Below are 23,503 nucleotides of genomic sequence, written 5' to 3' on the forward strand. Positions count from 1 at the left end.
CTGAAGACCCTCATCATTGTAGTTTAACAACAAACAAAATTGGCATACCTAAAAACCTTAGCTCACTTTGCAAAAAAAAACCTCCAAAAGTCTATGTTGATGGAAAAATAAATAAGTTATGGCTCTTGGAAGATGGCGAGTAAAAAACAAAAGCTTGAAAATGTCCTTGATCTTAAAGGGTTAATAGCATTATCATGATATAACAATTATCAGTTTTACATATTCAATACCACTCAATTACACACACAAAAATGCAAAAATATAAACTGAAATAATCATTGTACATTGCTAGCGTAGTATCTATCCCGGTTCCAATGAACAAATGTACCTGAAAACATCAGTTTCACTGTACCATGGCTGCTGCTGTAGCAAAAAGAAAGCTGTGGTTTGGACAATCAATGCAAAGGTAAGGTGCATGAAAATGGAGAGTAATAAAGGAGGAGAGAGAAGATGTCCCGAGGGTCTGTAAGGAGCCAACTTTGGGGCTGGATGGTTTAAACTCACTAGAAAAAAAGGGACAAATATTTTTTAGAAACTCACAAAAAATGACAAATATCACACTAATGTGGGTCCAAAATAGCAGCAACATCGGTGAGAACAATTAGATAAAATTGTGAAAATATACTTACTAGTTAGGGTAACTGTAATGTTGATAGCCAAATCTTGCATGAGATACTGATAATTTCCAAGAAGTGTATTTTTCTGAAAAAAAAAAAAAAGGATTCATACATTATTCCCTAACATTTTGATGTTTTGGTTAAGTTACAGGTCTCCTTTGTATGTTTTAATAACTCCAGAATCCAATAGGCTTTGTTGGCTTCTTAATATTTAAGTGGCTGTCTTGGGCTCTCGGGAACTAGTCTGCATAAGTGACTGCAGACTCATGAATCCTCACTGCATACAGTGTCTGTGCTGTTAGGATTCACCGGTGTTGGGAGCTGACAGACACGTGATCATAAGTATGCAATGTGCATAAATGCGGTCTTGAGCAGACTAAATGCACACTGACCTCACTAAATACAAGTGAATTAAGCAGGGCCGAATGTGTCTAGTTGGAAAGTAGCCAGAGTATGCATGCAAATAACATACCTGTGGTCACATCACTGCCCGCTCCTAGCGCCGGCGTCAGAGCATCATGTCAGTCTGTCCGATGCATGCTGTAAAGATCTACAAGTCTACAGTCACATACAGATGGTGCTGATTGAGTCCAGATTTGAGGATGAATGTTAATTTTTATTGAGCAGATCAAAAAAATGTATAAAGTATTGCACTTTGTACTACTTGCAAAAACAAATATGTATTGTCCACATCAAAGAATACTACATAAAAGGGTTTTCCTGGCTGAAAAATCTGCAATCACCCTACGTGTGTTAGGGCTGGCAGAACGCACCGAGTAAATAGTGAGATGATATTTGGTGCGTTCGCAGCCCGGGGTCCACCGTGCAGGAGAAAACCTGCTGCTGGCAAATGGCGGCCCTATGTGGCGGTAGAAGTGAACTCTGTTACTTCACAGAGTCACCTATAAAGAAAGCACTGTATACTGTTTAGCTCACAGGGGTACAAAGCAACTGCCGAGCAAATAGCAGTTTGTGGTCACACCGTCAAAAGGCAATCATACAATCTCATCGGAGGTGCCGATATTCTAGTGTCTTATTTCAGCCAGGGCACTGAATACACACATGAATGAACACATTGGCACAAAACTCATGACATGAATTGATACTAGCGCATGGCCATGCTGTCATGCGAAACTTTTATAGCTGCAGCAAGTACAGGACCTTCCCAGAAGGACCAATGGGAGGCTGACACAGAAGTTGAGCACCTTCAGGACCATCCTGGAGGACCAACGGGATTTGCTGCAGTATCTAAGCATGTGACCCTTGATCTTCAATGAGAGATCTCACCCTGGGCATGCTCAGAAGAGGAAAAGCAGGACTTAGTCCCAAAAAGTTCTGCTCACCGCTGCCCAGCATTGGCTACAATGGCAGAAGCTGGAAAGGCCGAAGTAATCCTTTGCACAGAGTCACACTGAGCGAGATGCTGGGACCGACTTTTCCGCTGAGCAGGCTCCACTGTGGCCGGAGAAGAATAGGAGACCGCAGCGGAGATGGCCCGAGATTCCCCCTGTGCAGAGGTGGGAACTCGACCCCTAACATTGCCCCCCTCCTTGGACCTCACTACGCTGGAAGGCAGCAATGAGCTGCGGAGCCTGAATGTGCTCCAGTCTCCCAGGACCATAACACTTCCAGTCCACCAAATAAAATTTTTGCCACGTACCACCTTGCACCCCAAAATAGCGTTTATCTCGTAATCATCTGTAGACGAACCTGATGTCCCGGCAGATAACTCGGAAAACTGGGACATGCATACGGGCTTCAAGAGGGACACATGAAAGATGTCAGTGATACCCAGGCGTGTCGGAAGGGCCAAACCGTAGACCACAGGGTTAACCTGTTTGAGGAGCTTGAAAGGGCCCAAGTAGCAAGGTACAAACTTAGTTGACTCAACTCGCATCCTGATGTTATGGGCAGAAAGCCACACTAAGTCGCAAGGAGCAAAGGTCAGAGCGGAGCGCCGATGTGCATCGGTGGAGGACCTCATTCTCTCCTTGGAGGCCCAAATGGCATCCTGAGTGTGGTCCCAAATGTCCCGTGCCTCCACAGTGCAGTCTGCCACCCTGGAGTCGGCGGAAGACACGGGCATAGGCACAGGTACCCGCGGATGCTGACCATAGTTAAGGAGCAATGGGGTCTGTCCAGTGGAGTCAGCTATGGCGTTGTTCAGTGCAAACTCTGCCCACGATAGCAAGGATGCCCAGTCATCCTGCCTGGCTGAGACAAAATGTCGCAGATATGTGACCAAGGTCTGGTTGGCCCTCTCTACCAACCCATTTGTCTCAGGATGATATGCGGAAGAGAGATTCAACTCAATGCTGAGAAGACTACAAAGCTCTCTCCAGAACCGAGACGCAAACTGGGGACCCCAGTCACTGACAATTTTGTCCGGCATACCGTGTAGGCGGAAGATGTGTTTTATAAACAACGCTGCGAAGGCCTGTGCAGAAGGTAGCCGTGGAAGCGGCACCCAGTGTACCATTTTAGAAAAATGATTGGTGATAACCCAAATGATGGTACAGTCACGAGACTTGGATAAACCCACCACAAAGTCCATCCCGACCATCTCCCAGGGCCTGTCTGCCACCGGCAAGGGATAAAGTAATCCAGCTGGCCGTTGTCGAGGAAACTTATTTTTGGCGCAGGAGACACACACCTGAATATAATCTCCGACGTCACGGACCATATGTGGCCACCAGTACGTCATCGCAAGCAGCTCAGATGTCCTCTTTGTCCCAAAGTGTCTGCCCACCCTGGACGAATGAGCCCAAGAGAGAACCTCCGGTCGCAAATTAATGGGTTCAAAAGTCTTGCCGAGAGGCACTGACTCTAGCGAAACCAGAGCTACAGTTCTCAGGCTCTCAGAAGGGACAATAAGCCGAGGCTTCCCTTCCTCCTCCTCAGATGACACAACAGAGCGAGAGAGGGCATCCACATGAATGTTCTTCTCCCCAGCGAGATAATGGAGGATGAACTGGAACTGGGAGAAGAACAAGGACCATCTGGCCTGATGAGAATTTAGCCGCTCGGCTATTTGTAAATATACCAAATTTTTGTGGTCCAAGAAAACTTGGAAGGGAAAGCGAGCCCCCTCCAAAAGATGTCCACTCCGAGAAGGCCAACTTCATTGCTAGCAACTCCCCGATGGAATAATTCCTCTCTGCTGGTGTGAATGTCTTGGAGAAGAAGCAAGGATGCTTCCGACCTTGAGAATCCTTTTGGAAGAGGACTGCTCCAGCATAAATGGATGAGGCATCCACCTCCATTATAAATGGCTTATCAACATCGGAATGATGTAGGATGGGAGCGCTAGCAAAATGAGACTTAATAGAAGAGAAAGCCTTGGAGACCTCTTCAGACCACAATTTGGGATTTGCTCCCTTCTTGGTGAGGGCTACAAAGGGAGCTACCAAAGTTGAGAAGTGGGAAATGAACTGGTGATAGTAATTAATGAACCCCATAAAGCACTGCACCGCTTTAAGAGAATGGGGTCCTTGCCAGTCCATCACAGCCTGTAGTTTGGTAGGATCCATAGCCAATCCCTGGGTGGAGATAATATAGCCCAGGAAAGGTAAAGACTCCTGCTCAAACATACACTTCTCCAAATTTGCATTGAGGGAATTTGCCTGTAAGAGGTCGAAGACTCTGCCAACATCTCTCCTGTGGGAGTCAATATCTGGAGAGAAGATGAGAATATCATCCAGATAGACTATGACCGAGGTGGAGAGCATATCCCGGAAGATATCGTTGCCAAAGTCTTGGAAAATGACTGGGGAATTACAGAGCCCGAAGGGCATCACCAGATACTCACAGTGCCCATCCCTGGTATTAAAAGCCGTCTTCCATTCGTCCCCCTAACGAAAGTGAATAAGGTTATAAGCACCCCGCAGATCTAATTTGGTAAATAGCCTTGCTCCCCGTAGCAAAGAGCTCAGAAATCAGGGGCAACGGGTACTTATTCTTAACGGTGATGGTGTTAAGATCCCTGTAATCTATGCATGGACACAATTCTCCGTTCTTCTTCTGTACGAAGAATCCCTCCCCTGCAGATGACACTGACTTCCTAATGAACCCTCTTGCCAAATTCTCCTGGATGTATTGGGACACAGCCTCCATTTCCGGGAGAGAGAGGGGATAGACCCATCCCCGAGGAGGTTCTGCTCCAGGCATGAGATCAATAGGACAGTCACAGGGGCAGTGAGACGGAAGGGTCCCCACAGCTTTTTTGAAGAAGATGTCTGCATAGGACCAATAGCATTTGGGAAGGGAAGAAAGATCTGCGGGTATCTCGGTAGTGGAAACCTGAACACACTCTCTCACACATCTGCCCTTACATGATTCACTCCAACCCAATATCCTGCCAGAAGTCCACTCAATATGTGGGGAGTGGAAACGGAGCCAGGGTATTCCCAGGAGAATCTCGTCCATTCCCTCGGGAAGAACAAGAAGGGAAATAATCTCCTGGTGGGAAGGGGACATGGATAACGTGAAAGGGACAGTCTGGTGTGTGATTTGTGAAGGAAGTGTCAACCCATTCACTACTCTAACAGTCACCGGTTTGGCAAGCATCAGAGGTATTGCATGGCGCAGAGCAAAAGCAGAGGACATGAAATTCCCCTCCAAAATCCACACAAAGCTCGACTGTTAGAGTGGATGAGCCTAACATGATTGTCCCTTTAAAGGACAGCTTGGGGGAAAATGCCGCTGTGTCTAGTGAACCTCCTCCAATGGTTACTAGATGCGATCTTTTCTCGACCGCCGTGGACATTTATTGGCATAACATCCTAACTGTTGGCAATTTTTAGAAACCACGGGTACTCGAGCGGTCCGAGACTTAGGTCCCGCTCGAGAAACCTCCATGGCCTCATGGGAGTCAGATGCTTGAACAGGAGATTCTAGAGGGCTGGAGAAGGTAGGAGCCAGACGAAACCTCTGCCTACACTGGGTCCGCTCTAAACTCCACTCATTAAAACGGAGGTCGGTGCGGGTAGATATAGAAATGAGCTCCTCCAGTGTGGCGGGAATCTCCCTGGTGGCCAAGGCGTCCTTCACATGGTCTGTCAGTCCCTTCCAGAACACCGGAATAAGGACTTTATCCGGCCACTTCAGCTCAGAGGCCAGTGTCTGGAATTGGACGGCGAACTGGCTGACCATGGATGAACCCTGTGTTATTGCCAACAATTGGAGCGTGGTATCGTGGGTGACATGAGGTCCTAAAAGGACCTGCTTCAGAGCATTCAGGAAGAGAGGAGCACTCTGCACCACACGATCATTACGCTCCCATAGCGGCGTTGCCCACTCCAATGCCCTGCCTGACAAAAGGGATAAGATAAATCCCACTTTCGCCCATTCCATAGGAAAATGTGCAGCCAGGAGTTCTAGATAGATGGTGCACTGACTCACGAATCCCTGACATAGGAGATGGGATAAAGTCGGAGCAGGGGTTGCAGAGGACAAACTGGCTGCAGCTACACTTGCAGCCTAAACAGCGACTGTGGTAACATCCACAGCTGAGGTTGTGCCTTCTAGAGCCACCATCCTACCCTCCAGCTGCAGGATGTACCGCTGTAGACGCTGATCGTCCACCATTTACTAGCCAGACCCTGGTGCTAGTATTCTGTTGGGGTTGGCGGAACGCACCGAGTAAATAGTGAGATATTTGGTGCGTTCGCAGCCCGGGGTCCACCGTGCAGGGGAGAACCTGCTGCTGGCAAATGGCGGCCCTATGTGGTGGTAGAAGCGAACTCTGCTTCTTCACAGAGTCGCCTATAAAGAAAGCACTGTGTCCTGTTTAGCTCACAGGGGTACACAGCAACTGCCGAGCAAATAGCATTTTGTGGTCACACCGTCAAAGAGGCAATTATACAATCTCCTCACCGGAGGAGCTGGTATTCTAGTGGCTTATTTCAGCTGGGGCACTGAATGCATGCACACAATCTCCTCACCAGAGGTGCCAATATTCTAGTGGCTTATTTCAGCCGGGGCCCTGAATACACACATAAATTACCACATTGGCGCAAAACTCATGACATGAATTGATACTAGCACATGGCCGTGCGGTCATGCAAACCTTTTATACCAGCAGCAAGTGCAGGACCTTCCCAGAAGGACCAATGGGAGGCTGCCACAGAAGTTGAGCACCTTGAGGACCTTCCTGGAGGACCAATGGGATTTGCTGCAGTATCTAAGCATGTGACCCTTGATCTCCAACAAGAGATCTCACCCTGGGCATACTCAGAAGAGGAAAAGCAGGACTTAGTCCCAAAAACATAGTTACATAGTTATTATGGTTGAAGGAAGACTTTAAGTCCATCTAGTTCAACCTATAGCCTAACCTAACATGCCCTAACATGTTATCCAAAGGAAGGCAAAAAAACCCATGTGGCAAAGAGTAAGCTCCACTTTGGGGAAAAAAATTCCTTCCCGACTCCACATACGGCAATCAGACTAGTTCCCTGGATCAACGCCCTATCAAGGAATCTAGTGTATATACCCTGTAACATTATACTTTTCCAGAAATGTATCCAGTCCCCTCTTAAATTTAAGTAATGAATCACTCATTACAACATCATACGGCAGAGAGTTCCAAAGTCTCACTTCTCTTACAGTAAAGAATCCGCGTCTGTTATTATGCTTAAACCTTTTTTCCTCCAAACGTAGAGGATGCCCCCTTGTCCCTGTTTCAGGTCTATGATTAAAAAGATCATCAGAAAGGTCTTTGTACTGTCCCCTCATATATTTATACATTAAAATAAATATATATTTATTAAATATATTTATATATATAAATATATTTATTAAAATAAATATATGATAAATAAATATATGTCCCCTTAAGTATATAAGGGGACAATACAAATATCTCGCTGAGGATCTGTTTATACCAAGGAAGGTGACGGGCACAAGGGGGCATTCTTTGCGTCTGGAGGAGAGAAGGTTTTTCCACCAACATAGAAGAGGATTCTTTACTGTTAGGGCAGTGAGAATCTGGAATTGCTTGCCTGAGGAGGTGGTGATGGCGAACTCAGTCGAGGGGTTCAAGAGAGGCCTGGATGTCTTCCTGGAGCAGAACAATATTGTATCATACAATTAGGTTCTGTAGAAGGACGTAGATCTGGGGATTTATTATGATGGAATATAGGCTGAACTGGATGGACAAATGTCTTTTTTCGGCCTTACTAACTATGTTACTATGTTACTATGTAAAATAAGATCAATCTTGCCTTGCGCAGGCGTGTACTATGGAGGACAGAGAATAAACTTCAATCCAATATTGCAGCCAGCGGGTAAGGAAAGGGTGAATCAAACACCCGAAAACCCCGCCCCTATGGCTGAAGATTGTTCCCTCCAAATTCAGGTGACAGAGTCCCTTTAAGAAATATTTAGCATACTGGAGTTGTGGTACATTGCTCTACTGTTCAGGGAAACACGCACAAATATGGCTTTCATGGAAGAGTCAACAGAAGAAAACTTCTTCTGTGTCCTCACCATAAAATTAATCATCATTAGTATTTAAAAGAACAAGAAAACAATCCTTATGCATTTTGGAAACAAGTCCTGTGGCCGATGAGGTTAAAATAGAACCACAATGATCAATGGTATGTGTTGAGAAAAAGGGCACAGAATTTCAAGAAAAGAACATCTCACCAACCATTAAGCATGGGGTGGATCAATAATGATTTGGGATTGTGTTGCATCCAATGGCACGTGGAACATTTCATGGTTAGAGGGAAAATGGATTCAATGAAATTTCAATAAATTCTTGATGCACCATTTGTAAAAAAACTTAAGTCAAAAAGATGATGGCTTCTACGAATGGATAATTATCCTAATCACACATCAAAATCCACAATAGGCAACCTCAACAGGCGCTAGATGTAGGTTTTACAATGACCCTCACAGTCCCCTAATCTGAACATAATTTAAAATCTGTGGCTAGAGCTCAAAATAGCAGTTCATCCAAGATGACACAAGAATCTCACAGAAATAGAAGAATTTTCCACGGAAGAATAGCTGAAAATCCTTTAAACAAGAACTGAAAGATTAATAAAACGATTTACAAGCTGTGATACTTTCAAAAGGGTGTGCTACTAGTTAATAACCATGAAAAACACCAAAAAAGGACACATTCAAGAAAAAACACCAAAAACAGGCAAAGATGCTTACCTGTCTAAATAGGCCTCAATACAAATGCACAAGCAGGGTGCAACGGACCCAAACAAAATAGCAAATGCACAGGTGCAATACCTAATGAAACAGCCAGCCTTCAATAAGGGTTTGGCCGTGTGGTACACCAATGCTAATATCAACTAATACCTTACATATATTTATGGGTTTTTTTTGCACGTATAATTTTTGCAGGGTGCAGCTGGGCCCAAGTTGTTCTGTACACTGTGGCCTCTGTTCACACGGGATGCATTTTAGCACTGGGCAGCCCGCCATAGGGCGTCATTAATAGGCTGTAGCCAGATACTTTGTATTCCTTGTGTGAACACACCACATACAGAGTATTTTATCTTAGTGCATTGGTGTACCACACGGCCAAACCCTTATTGAAGGCTGGCTGTTTCATTAGGTATTGCACCTGTGCATTTGCTATTTTGTTTGGGTCCGCTGCACCCTGCTTGTGCATTTGTATTGAGGCCTATTTAGACAGGTAAGCATCTTTGCCTGTTTTTTTTTTTTCTAGTTACTAACCATGCAAGGTGCCCAAACTTTTGATTTGGCCCATTTTCCTTTTTTATTTTTTGAAATGTAGAAGATGAAAGAAAGAAAATGTGTCATCTTTAACTTTAGGCCTTTTAGAAATCATTTCATCTACAAATTGCTTAAGTGTTCACAATATCAGTAATTTTGACCAGGAGTGCTCAAAATTTTACCTGCAGTGTAATAGCTATGTACCAATATCTATAGGGATGTCACAGTGTAGAAGGATCATCCTTCTCATTTGCACATGGAAACAAGAGAAGCAAGAGAATCAAAGTGAGAAGGTACAGTTTAGATATTAGGAAACACTTTTTGACAGTGAGGATGATCAATGTGTGGAACAGGCTGCTACGAGAGGTGGTGAGTAGTGATGAGTGAGTATACTTGGGTAATCTCTGAGTATTTATGACTGCTCCAAGATTTTGTTTTCCTTGCCTCACCTGGATAATTTGCGGCTACTAGATATATTGATTACATGTGGGAATTCCCTAGCAACCAGGCAACCCCCACATGTACTCAGCCTGGCTAGCAGCCGTAAATGATCCAGATGGGGCAAGGAAAACTAAATCTCCGAGCAGTGAAATACTCGAAGACCACCCGAGCATGCTCGGGAAACCCCGAGCAATGAGTATATTCACTCATCACTAGTGGTGAGTTCTCTTTCAATGCAAGTTTTCAACAAAAGATGGACAGAACTCTGTCTGAGATGGTTTAGTGAATCCTGCATTGAGCAGGAGGTTGACCCTGGAGTCCATTCTAACTCTAACATACTATGGTTCTATGATTCTATAAGACTTGCATTGTAATTTCATGACAACTCAGCCACAAGAAGCAGATGACAATTCAGTTAGCATGTGACCCCAAGTATGCAAATTCTATATTTGTGGTCATATGACCACCCACTCACACTGCAAATACAATAATGAAAGAAGGTAATGAGACTCCTGAGACTCCAGTAGGCAACTCACTTACATGTGGTCATATGACCGTCCATGTGTGCTTCAAATGCAGGGGAATGTGAAAGAGTGCACATTGCACACTGCTACGATTCAACAGTCTGGAGTCATATAATTACTATAATTATATATATATACTGGAAAATGCCAGAGTGTGTGTCCATGAGCTGAATTTAAAGATAACGTGAATACTGCTGCAATTCTGCAACCCAAAGTACACAAGTAGTAATAATAATAACTTTATTTGCATAGCACCAACATATTCAGGAGCACTTTGAAATTAATAAAACTATACAAAGTAGCACTTAGCAACAGTTACAGGATGAGTGAGGGTGCTGCTCGCAAGCTTATAATCTATAAGGAAATAGGGGGGACACAATAGGTAGACCATGCTTGTCATGTATGTTCCAGCCATCATCATATTAAACAAAGTTTTTCATATAAGGCTGCATAAACCATTCATCGGCCAGTATCAGTCAATGTGCACTGCTATTGGGTGCATGGAGGATGAATAGGCGGGAGCAGATTATGATTAACATTTAGAAGGAGGGAACATGAGAGATTTGAGGTAATATGACTATCTAAAGAGATGTGTTTTCAAAAACACGCTTAAAAATATGGGGGCTAGATATTAATCAAATCGTTCAGGTTAGTGCATTCCTGAACACTGGTGCAGCACGAGAGAAGTCTTGGAGACAGACGTGCAAGGTTCGGATTATGGAAGATTTAGTCTTAGATCAGATGCAGAATGAACAACATGTGTAGGGTATTGGAAAGCAATGAGGGATGTGATATAGGGTGGTTCAGAACTGTGGTGAGATTTGTGGGTGAGAGAGATAAGTTTGTATGGTATTCTATAGTTAATGGGCAACCAGTGCAATGACTGGGAGAAGATGGAGGCATCGGTGTAGAAATAAGACCGGGCTGCCGCATTCAGGACAGATTGGAGAGGAGAAAGTTTGGCTAGAGGGAGACCGATGTGTAAAGAGTTGCAGTAGTCCAGATGAGAATCAATATCAGCAATAGTGTTTTTTGCAGTTTCAAAGCTGAGAAAAGGTTGCATTCTGGAGATGTTTTTAAGATGCCGGTAACATGAGCTAGTGATTGATTGGATATAGGGAATAAAGGAAAGTTCTATGTCAAATATGTCCCCAAGACTGCAAGTGTGCCACCCTCTTGTACTTATACAAAAGAATGGTTGAAAAAGAAAGTTAAAGTTCCATTTTCTAGTGCAAGGATATTCAGGCCATGTCTAGCATCCAAACTTGTCAATGCATTGGAGAACTTGCTACCTATGTCTCCTGCTTTCTAAACATACCCATACTTTCATCTCCTTACTTCTCCAACTCTTAATCATCAATTAAATTAAATTGTTCATCTTCTTCCCCAACCTTCAGCATACTTAATATCATGCCTCAAAGAACAAAATGAGCAGTAAAATGTGCAAAAGCGTTACAGTGACAGGCATTGAAAATATATACTCAATTTACCATATATTATATACACAGCACAATTTTACACTTATCATTGAACCAAGTAACATCTTCCAAGAGTCCTTCCAGCTGCAGGGCTAACTCCCTGTTACTCTTCCCTGGACAACTGCCTATTGTCTCCTAACCTTCACACAAATATGAATTCCGGAGGGGCCGGAATTCTAAAGTCACTAGCACCTGCCCTGATTTCATACACACAAGCTCCTGTCTGGCTAAGCCGGAATTCTAAAGGCACTGAGCCTGCCCTGAGCTCATACAGCAGAATCCATACTACCGTGGGGTTCCACACACACACACCAAACGTAAATGATCTTAGCGCACCGACGGGCGCGCCAAAGATCCTTATATAGTTTCTGTCAATCTGACAGGACCTTGTTCTCTGGCCAACGACCACCAACGAGAAGTCGACCCACGAGCATGCTCAGTAGAGCTAAACCTTGACTTAGTCTCAGAAGTGACTGCATGCTGCTGAGTATTGCCAGTTACTATAGCTGAACCTGGAGAGGCAGCAGTAACCAAGCACAGAGCCCGGATCTGAGCAAAACACTGAGACTGATGTCATTGCTCAATGGGGGACCACAGGAGAAGACAAGGCTTAGGATCCATCCTGTGCCGAGGAAGAATCCCGGTGCCTAACAGCCTGTGCACGAAAGGCAAATTAAATAATTCAGGAACATCAGTGATTTGTATATTACAACATTATAAACATTAATGAAAATCCTGGTGATTTTAGTTCTGTAGCCAAGAACATAGCTATTCAACACATCCCATTTTGGACAAAGGTAAAAAGGAAAGGAAAGTCATACCCAAAAAAGAAATATCATGCAAACTATTCCAATGAGCTGAAACATAGTCAAGAATTTGAAGAGGGAGAATGATGTAACAAGAGAATTCCGACCTTCCCTGCATAGAAACACAATACATACGTTATTTGTAAAAGGTAATCCTTCACCTAAGTTACTATAACACAATAATATTTGTAAAAAAGGTATTTCATAGTCAGCAAACAGTTATTAACTTATACAAAAATAACACTGGAGAAATTCAGTTACAGAGATTGTGTATATGGGGCTGAACCGGAATATCAATATCAAACATATCACACAAACAAAACTTATGGTGGTCTATTCCAATCACATAATGATCTACTGCAATATCATTAGGTAACATATCACATTGACTAAATCAGTGGTGGCTCACACTGATTCAAATTCCAGATTAAAAATATCACAACTGTTTAGGCCAAAATAACCTTTTAAAAGCAATCAGGTATGATGCACCTTCAATTATAGATGTTTGTTCCAAATTTATGCAACACTTACTTGATGAGCAAAGGAACACATTCAATATTTGGAATTTTGGAAGTAAATGGAGATGCAACAGATGCTTCTAATTCAGAGAGTGAAATTCCAGCATGAGCCATTTTAAGTGCCTGGAAGTAGTGAATAAAATATGAAACATTACATTTCATAATACGCAATAATCAGCATTACATCTACAGTTAGAATAATTAGCCATTATAGTAGAATCAGAGACATATGGTCGAAAATAAACAACTGGCCATAATAATTTCTATGTGTCAAGTAAAGCTTGTAAGTCACTGAGACTGGCTTAAATGAATTGTCCACCCCTGAGGAAATTTTTGGCAAAGCATATAGCTTTTCAAATCTCACCATTGTGTAATGTAAACATCCATAGAATTTTGCTCCTGTGAAAACAGTCATCACGTGACTGCAAGTATGCGATTTGCAAATGTACTCACTCAGGTTTTATAGCCCATATGAAGAAAAGATTGCACAAAAATGAACAGGGTAACATTAAAAGTTATACTTTGAATCAGAGAACCACACTGGCGCACTGGCGGCTGCAGCATGGCCATTTATGCGTTGGTTAAAGATAGGGACCAACGACTCACGTTTATTAAAGAGCAATTTACAGCCAACAAATCCTCACCTCCTGATCTATATTATAATAGAGACCTTTTAAAAACCTTGGATAAATTGCTCAATATGGAAATGAGGGATATGTGGGAAATAGCCTCATTAGAAAAATACCTTAAAGCCCGCATGATCCCTAAAGGTCTCGTTATATACAAAAATGTTGGAAGTGATTTTGGGAACCCTGATGTTCGGGAAGAGTGGAATCAAATGTTTCATGGTTTTTCCTGTAAAGCCCTAGAGTTTATCATAAACAAATGTGCTCAAAATATGACAAAAATAGGGCTGCAGAGTAGTAAAATTTTTGAAGAATTAGGAACCCGTAACCTCACGCAAGAGGATCAGGAACTCTCTGACAACATCCTACAAAGATTAAGAGAAAAGGAAAAGCATATTATTAATAAAAAAAAGTCTAAGTTTCATAGAGATAATGTACCACTAGGTTGGATTCCAGAGTCTTTTACTCCAAATGATAACATCAGTATTCAATCTGGAAATGATAATCTCATTATTCTAGATGAATACAACCTCTCACCAAATGGAGGTGATGAGACCAATAATAATAACAATATCTCTATGGAATTTTCCATATATGCGGACTCAAATTCCACACAATACACTCCAGTCTCCACTAGGAAAAAGACGAACCAAACCGTTAATAATTCACCTAATTCAATTACAAACATCCCGGGGTGTTCCTATACTCCGTATGAAAGCAACACCCCTATTAGCTTGAGTAACCGATTCTCCCCACTATTACAACACAGGGAAAATATGGAACTAAATGAAACAATCACAAGCAAAGGGGGGCTAGTGATATATCAGGGACCAAAAAACGGACAATGAATAGAGGACAGATCCCTATAGCGAACAAAGGGGCCACTACTAAGTCCTATATAAACCCTTCAAATAATGGTGGCAGTGAAAATTTTAATGAGGGATTTATAAATAGAAATAAAAGTAAATACTCTGGTAAAGTGGGTACAACACAGAAAAAGGACAGGGTACCCAACAACAAATCAATCAGGATTTTTTTCAGGCCAGACTTCCAAAACAAAAACAAAAAGAGGGAAAAGAGGTGGAAAACTCTCCAAACAAAAGAAAATAAAGAAAGTAATAAATATAACAACTAATTATTCCCAACAAATATACAATCTCAGTTCATATCAACTATTAGACAGTGAAATCTCCCTACTACAGAATGGACTTAAATTTGCTCCAACTATACAGGCGAAACCATTCAACCTATATATCAGTATGAAGAAGTACCTCCGGAATTTGGCACTCAAAAAGTATTTTATAAAACAGAAACCAACATTAACTAACTATAGACAAAGCATTACAATTGAGTTTGTACATACTTCCCTGGTGAACGCATCAGCGTTCAACCCAATGCAGGAATATTCTAGTGCCTTCCATTCCTTTGATATGCTGGTTTCCAAAGATAGAAGAAAATACCAAAATAAAAATCTAAAGTATGCATCACATAATTTAAGCACACAGGAACAAAGGGCTATTAAAAATCTACAAACCAATCATGATATTATAGTTAGACCGGCTGACAAGGGTGAGGGTATCGTGGTCTTTGACTACTCTACATATCATCAAGAGTCTTTACGACTCCTGAGTGATCAAATCACTTATACAAAACTAAGCTACGACCCAACCACCCGTTATATCAGTAAACTAAGCCTATTAGCCCAAAAAGGTAAATCAACAGGTATTTTGAATAAAAAAGAGTTCCAGTACATTTTGAACAAAAATCCCAGTAAGGCAGTATTCTACCATATTTCAAAAGTACATAAAGATCAATCTTGTCCACCTGGCCGGCCCATTATATCTGGGATCAATAACTTAACGGCTAATTTATCCCAGTATGTGGATGTACATTTGCAAAAGTATATGAAACTTATTCCAGCATATCTAAACGATACTGCACATACATTGGAAGTGCTGGCGGGAATCCAATGGAGTAACCATTACATACTAGGGACTTTAGATATTAAATCCCTGTATATATCCCTGGTTATTAAGCAGGCAGGCCATTTTCTTAATGCCCTATGTATCTGTACCCCAATCCTTGCGGCTCACCATCTACGTTTTACGTTTATGGCGTGTGTGAAAATAAATGAAGATGCTCATGAAACAGTGTACCAATATATGATATACTGTACTAGTATACAGGTCCTTCTCAAAAAATTAGCATATAGTGTTAAATTTCATTATTTACCATAATGTAATGATTACAATTAAACTTTCATATATTATAGATTCATTATCCACCAACTGAAATTTGTCAGGTCTTTTATTGTTTTAATACTGATGATTTTGGCATACAACTCCTGATAACCCAAAAAACCTGTCTCAATAAATTAGCATATTTCACCCATCCAATCAAATAAAAGTGTTTTTTAATAACAAACAAAAAAACCATCAAATAATAATGTTCAGTTATGCACTCAATACTTGGTCGGGAATCCTTTGGCAGAAATGACTGCTTCAATGCGGCGTGGCATGGAGGCAATCAGCCTGTGACACTGCTGAGATGTTATGGAGGCCCAGGATGCTTCAATAGCAGCCTTAAGCTCATCCAGAGTGTTGGGTCTTGCGTCTCTCAACGTTCTCTTCACAATATCCCACAGATTCTCTATGGGGTTCAGGTCAGGAGAGTTGGCAGGCCAATTGAGCACAGTAATACCATGGTCAGTAAACCATTTACCAGTGGTTTTGGCACTATGAGCAGGTGCCAGGTCGTGCTGAAAAATGAAATCTTCATCTCCATAAAGCATTTCAGCCGATGGAAGCATGAAGTGCTCCAAAATCTCCTGATAGCTAGCTGCATTGACCCTGCCCTTGATGAAACACAGTGGACCAACACCAGCAGCTGACATGGCACCCCACACCATCACTGACTGTGGGTACTTGACACTGGACTTCAGGCATTTTGGCATTTCCTTCTCCCCAGTCTTCCTCCAGACTCTGGCACCTTGATTTCCGAATGACATGCAAAATTTGCTTTCATCAGAAAAAAGTACTTGGGACCACTTAGCAACAGTCCAGTGCTGCTTCTCTGTAGCTCAAAAGTGGCTTTACCTGGGGAATGCGGCACCTGTAGCCCATTTCCTGCACACGCCTGTGCACGGTGGCTCTGGATGTTTCCACACCAGACTCAGTCCACTGCTTCCTCAGGTTCCCCAAGGTCTGGAATCGGTCCTTCTCCACAATCTTCCTCAGGGTCCGGTCTCCTCTTCTCGTTGTACAGCGTTTTCTGCCACATTGTTTCCTTCCAACAGACTTACCATTGAGGTGCCTTGATACAGCACTCTGGGAACAGCCTATTTGTTGAGAAATTTCTTTCTGGGTCTTACCCTCTTGCTTGAAGGTGTCAATGATGGCCTTCTTGACATCTGTCAGGTCGCTAGTCTTACCCATGATGGGGGTTTTGAGTAATGAACCAGGCAGGGAGTTTATAAAAGCCTCAGGTATCTTTTGCATGTGTTTAGAGTTAATTAGTTGATTCAGAAGATTAGGGTAATAGGTCGTTTAGAGAACCTTTTCTTGATATGCTAATTTATTGAGACAGGTTTTTTGGGTTATCAGGAGTTGTATGCCAAAATCATCAGTATTAAAACAATAAAAGACCTGACAAATTTCAGTTGGTGGATAATGAATCTATAATATATGAAAGTTTAATTGTAATCATTACATTATGGTAAATAATGAAATTTAACACTATATGCTAATTTTTTGAGAAGGACCTGTATAACAATAAATTTGTGTTTTATCAGTCTAACATTTCCTTACCCCACAATCATTGGCTCCATCTCCACACATCCCAACAAAATAGCTACAACAACAAAAAAGAGGTCAGTTAGATGTTTATATAATACATAATATAGTTATATTCCTCAATATTGAAATTGCAACACCAAGAAAGAAAAGTTGTGAAATTATAAAGATCACACAATAGATAGGCATGTTTAAGGGGTTGCCCAGGGTTATATTTTTCTTTTTACTACAGGTCTAAAAAGTAACATGGCAGGTATTTGCTAACAAAGGCAACAACCTGCCCATTCTACCCAGTGATTCTGCTGCTCTGCGACAACAGAGCAGCTCTTCCTTTTCCGGGCTGCTCTGTTAATGGAGAATGACTGCAGACATCATGCTGACTGACAGCCACTTACCTCTAAGTTGGCAGAGATCTGTTGGGTACAACAGGTTGATAGTTAGCAACTATCTGCCTGTTAGTTCTTAGGCCCATAGTAAAGGAAATTAAATTTTTATGGATAATCCCTTTAAAGAAATGCAAATTATGAAAAAATTGAAACATTTTTAAAACATCTTAATGTATTTAGTATTGAGCATCAGCGCCCCTGAGCAGAAATACATGCACTCACACTATCAATGAGGTTATTGGTTGTCTGAGGACTGCTCTTCCATGCTGAATGCGCTAAGCGACTCAAATCACTAAGATGAAATAAATATTTATCCAAAGTATCACAGGGTCATTTTTCAACAATATTCTTTGTATTGGGCGGGATTTTTTTTAACAATTTCTGGGAAGGGGATTATAGTTATAGTCAATCAGGTGAGTAATAAAACATAACAGTGATCTAAAACTGGTAGAGGGGAAGGGGAAGGAAAGAAAAGGGCTTAGGACAAGGTAGGATCAGATCAATGTGGAGAGTAGGGACAGGGGAAAAGATCATCCTTATTAAAACATTATTTATAATAAAACAATTTTCAATTTGCTTCATTAAATATGTAACTGTACTTGTACATCTTGGCATATAATAAAGCTTTTAACCTGAAAGGGGGCATTCCGACTTGAGGAAAGAAAGAAATAGGTTCCAAGATGACCATGTGGAATAGTATTTTTTTTATAGAATTGTTTCTTAAAGCATAAGAATGTTCAAAAGAATTATGGGCAGAGATTCTTTTCATTATTTCTGAAATGGAGGGAACATCTATTGATTTCGACTTAGATGCTATAAATATTTTTGCTACAGCAAATAGATGAATTGCGAGATGTTCAATTTTGAGGGGAAGTCGATTTGAATCAAGCGAGAACAAAACCAGTTGAGGAAACAATTCTACTACAGAGTTGTAAATATTGCTTAATAAATTAGCTACTTCTTTCCATAGGTCAATTATTTTAGATCATGACCAGAAAATATGTAATATGTAAGCATTTTGAGTACAGTCCCTCCAGCATAAGTCTGATCCGTCCTCAAAAATCTGCTTTAATCTGACAGGTGTGTAGAACCAACGAGATAAGATTTTAAAGTAATTCTCATGAATATTAGCATTTACATTTGATTTATATGTTATTTTAATTGCTTCTTTCCATGACTCAGGAGAATAACATATTCATATCTTCTACCCACTTAAACAGGGTCGTTTTCCAACATAACAATGCCAGGCATGTTGCTTGTGATACTGTCAGCAGCCAGCATGGCCTATATGTGCTGTCATGGTCTGCAGCATCTTCAGACTCGTCTTCATTGAAGCACCTCTAAGGCATCATTAAGCAGCAATAGCAAAAGGAGTTGCAAGAAGCAAATCTTAATGATTTTTGTGTCTGAGTGCATTCAGCATGGCAGAACGTTCCTCAGACAATCATTAATAACCTCAATGATAACCTTTAGTGCATGCTGCTCATACTTAATATTAAATGAATCGAGGTGTTTTGAATTTTTTTTCCATTTTTTCATAATTTGCTAATTATTAACATGTCTATTGATCTTGTGATTTCTATAATTCCATGACTTTTCCTTCTTGGTGTTGCAATTTAAATTTTGAAGACTTGGAGTATATATTAAATATCCAAACAAAAAAGTTGTTAAACCGCACCCTTAAATGTCCAAGTCTTTAAAGATCAAGAGGCACACGTTAAAACCAGGGAGTCCATCCCAGAGCGTGTTCCATATCCAGATAAATAAAAAAAACAGTGAAGTGAAAAAGGTCTCTGGACCGAAACGTCGCCACAGGAGGCAGAATAAAATGTAAGATTTAATCTTCACTACATTTTGAGGCGCTGTTTTTTTAATTTATCTGGATTTGGAGTATATATTAATCATACATCATTTATAAGTTTGAAAAAGTCATACATTTCAGCCTTTTTCACTGCAATGTTAATCCAAAAAAAATGGCAAAATCTATAATTTCCTCAATGTATATTTTAAATTGGCACAGTTTTATTAAAATAAATATTTCAAACTTACTCTAATTTTTGAAGCTCTTCAATAAGACTTGACTTTTGCCTTGGAGTCATTCTTGCAAAAATGGTTCCATTTAATAGTACCTTAAAACAACAATATTAATTCTTAAAGGGAATCTGTCACCCCATTTTTTGACTATAAGCTGCAGCCACCGCCATCAGGGGTCTATCTACAGCATTCTGTAATGCTGTAGATAAGCCCCAGATGTATTCTGAAAGATGAGAAAAACAAGTTAGATTATACTGACCCAGGGGCAGTCCTGGTGCAGTCTGGTCTGATGGGCGTCGCGATCTGGGTCCAGCGCCTCCCATCTTCATGCAAAGACGTCCTCTTCAATGCTTCCTTTCGTGGCTCCTGTGTGAACTTTATCTGCCCTTGAGGGCAGCCAGCGTAAAGTACTGCCATGCGCAGGCGCCGGGCCTCTCTGACCTTTCCTGGCGCCTGCACACTGCAGTACTTTGCTCTGCCCTCAAAAGGGCAGATAAAGTACACCTGCGCAGTAAGCAATGAAGAGGATGTCATCGCACGAAGATGGGAGGCGCTGGACCCAGATAGCGATGCCCATCATACCAGACCACCCACCGGTACCACCCCTGCGTGAGTATAATCTAACTTGTTTTTTTCATCTTTCAGGTTATATCAGGGGCTTATCAACAGCATTACAGAATGTTGTAGATAATCCCCTGATGGCGGTGGCCGCAGCTTATAGGCGAAAAATGGGGTGACAGATTCCCTTTAAGCTTTGTTAAACCTCATACTTTACACACATACAGCACATTTAAAAATATTTCTCCAAAGTGTTCACTTATCTGACCAATAGCAGAGGTGTCTAGGTTTATACAAGACCAACTTCCTCTACTCTCTGTGCAATGTATGAGACACCGTCTTTCCAATGATTTTAGGGATTTTCTTCCCTATGGAAAACCATTTTACTGAAAAATATATCATCCTCTATAGATACAAAAATATAGTGTAAAAGAGCAATTGAAGAAACTGAATATCTAGTTTTAGAAATAAATCATCAATTAGTTATGTCAATGCAAAGTTTACTATCAAGAGTAGGTTCACATGTCCGATTTCTACATGTCCAAGAAAAACGGTCTGCTGATTTTGTTCAGACTTTGATTAGAGTTTCTTGGATGTGGAGAGAAAAAAATCTTCTCCATTCTGTCAGGTTCTTTTTTTTCACGGACACATAGACTTGCCTTTGCAATTTTGAGCCAACACTTTGATCAAAATTGGACATGTCTTAATTTTTTTATATCCATTCCATCTGAGGAAAATTTAGAAATGTGTACAAGCCCAAAGAACATGATGAAACCCAGGGATAGCATTCATGCAAGAAAACTGGTCGTGTACATGATCCTTTATGTAGGAAGAATAACAAAATGCTTTTTAAAGCAGACATATCAGGGAATCAGACTGGTCTCTTTAAATTCCTCGCTCGGGTGTCCTTCGAGCATTTGTAAGTACTCGGAGATTTAGTTTTCAGCGCCGCAGCTGAATGATTTACATCTGTTAGCCAGCTTGATTACATGTGGGGATTCCCTAGCAACCAGGCAAACCCCACATGTACTTATGCTGGCTAACAGATGTAAATCATTCAGCTGCGGCACTGAAAACTAAATCTCCGAGTACTTACAAATGCTCGAAGGACACCCGAGCATGCTTGGGAAATCTCGAATACCGAGTATATTCGCTCATCACTAAATGCCACTGCCAATCCTTGTCAGACTGTAGGTCTCGGATGTTACAGAAGTTTCTCATAAGCCTAGCCTCTATTTCTCTCATGCTGCCCAGATCTGCTCATGCTTGAATGTCTGACCACCCGTAGAGCCTGGATTAATGAGCCTCTGACATAACACAGCTCCAGTTAGCAACCTCACTGTTCACTGTCCTATCCACAACTAAAACCTTCTAGAACAATTCTCCTCACACTACTCTAGCTCCTCCCACTAGCTAGCATCCTATTAGCTTAACTATTTCTTATCTGATCTCAACCTAAACTCCTACTCTATAGTGCCCCCACTATTCTAAGTCCTATTTTACCTCTTAACACTAAACCTTACCCCAACTGCTATATTTCCCTATCTCTAGCCCTAATAGACAATGCATGAACATCAGTACATTGTTTAACACATTAATGTACTGCAAAACAGCTGCACTCCACATGACATTACATATAAAACATACCCAGTCTAATAAGGGAGATATGCAGAGGGATGCAGGGCACAAGCTAGCCTCCAGCACACCCCCTACACATACACCAGGATAGAGGAGCATATACTACTCTGGAGGAGCAATAACCAGGCTGGAGGAACATATACCAGGATGGGGGAGCATACAGTATGATGGGGGACCATATAACAGGCTGGCTGAATATATACCAGGATGGAGAAGCATATAACACTATGGAGGATCATATACCAGGCAGGCACAGTATACACCAGGCTGGGGCATATACCAGGCTGGGGAAGCATATACCATGACTAGCTATTGAACTCTTTTTTCGCCCAGTTGGTGGGCCTTTTTATTGGTACATTTTTCTGCTATGTTATAGGGAACCTGTCACCAGAAATAATACTGTTTACCTGCAGATGTGCTGTTAATTTACAGGTTAACACTGTTGTTTTGCTGCATGGCAACTGCACGCTGCAGAATGCACCTGGGAAAAAATGAACTTTATTCTCCCCACCAGCTTTCAACTTCAGTCGTATAGTGAGGGGCGCTGCGGGTTCAGTCCTTACTCTGAAAATACAGAATCACAGCTGTCACCATGCCCCCAGCCCTAAATCAAGTGTAGATGACGGACAGCACTCCCTTACTTGGGCGCTCGTTCCATATCCAGGGAACCCACCTGGGTAACACGTCACAGTCTGCACAAAGGAACAGCGCTCCACCGGGTGTATCGATAAAAATAAATCCTTTATTTAGCCATAGAACAAAAGCGACGTTTCGACCATATGCTGGTCTTTTTCAAGCATACAAACATGGCTGACAGGCGGTCTTAAATATCGTGGACACCACACAGGGAGCCAATCGCTACCAAGTACCGCCCATCTCACAATATAAATCAACATTATGAAAACATATATAAAATAGACATCAGGCATTATAATATACATATAGATAAAGTAACATTCATTCCCTTCACAATACCAGTGAAAAACGATCACTTAAAGCACTAAAACCCAATATTTGTTTATACTTTAGCTCTCCTCGATCTCACCGCCTGTATACGTTGCCATAGTGAACAACACTTCCTGTATGTGACTAGCACACGTACCGCACTTAGCATAGCCAATCTCATTTGGTCTAACATAAAGCATCTAACATTAGCCAATCGTATGATCTCTTATACTCACATATCACTACCGGTATCCACCAACGCTATGATTACTAACCATGTCCGAAGGCAGTGGGGCGCAGGCACAGCCACGTCAGAGCAGGGCCGCGCCTCATCACATGATCCGACAGAGGCCGCGCCCGGAAGTGACGACAGCCATTGCCGCACCTCCACACATCCCCAGGCCAGGCAGATCACCACGGAGACGTGGATAAACATCACCACGTCAT

At 41.7% G+C, this 23,503-nt stretch overlaps 1 protein-coding gene across 1 annotated transcript in view; it reads right to left on the minus strand.

The window, feature by feature from the left end:
- Nucleotides 1-23,503, minus strand: part of LOC138638115 (probable cation-transporting ATPase 13A5) — a 371,860-nt gene that overhangs the window by 39,467 nt on the left and 308,890 nt on the right. Inside the window, exons 21-26 of the mRNA XM_069727135.1 lie at nt 19,931-20,010; nt 17,511-17,553; nt 13,092-13,201; nt 12,576-12,672; nt 630-702; nt 329-503 (exon numbers count right to left, since the gene is read on the minus strand). Of these exons, the coding sequence (XP_069583236.1) occupies nt 329-503; nt 630-702; nt 12,576-12,672; nt 13,092-13,201; nt 17,511-17,553; nt 19,931-20,010 (578 nt within the window). The remainder of the gene's footprint in view (nt 1-328; nt 504-629; nt 703-12,575; nt 12,673-13,091; nt 13,202-17,510; nt 17,554-19,930; nt 20,011-23,503) is intronic.

The sequence above is a fragment of the Ranitomeya imitator genome, chromosome 5 (genome assembly GCF_032444005.1).
Source record: "Ranitomeya imitator isolate aRanImi1 chromosome 5, aRanImi1.pri, whole genome shotgun sequence".
Lineage (NCBI taxonomy): Eukaryota > Metazoa > Chordata > Amphibia > Anura > Dendrobatidae > Ranitomeya > Ranitomeya imitator.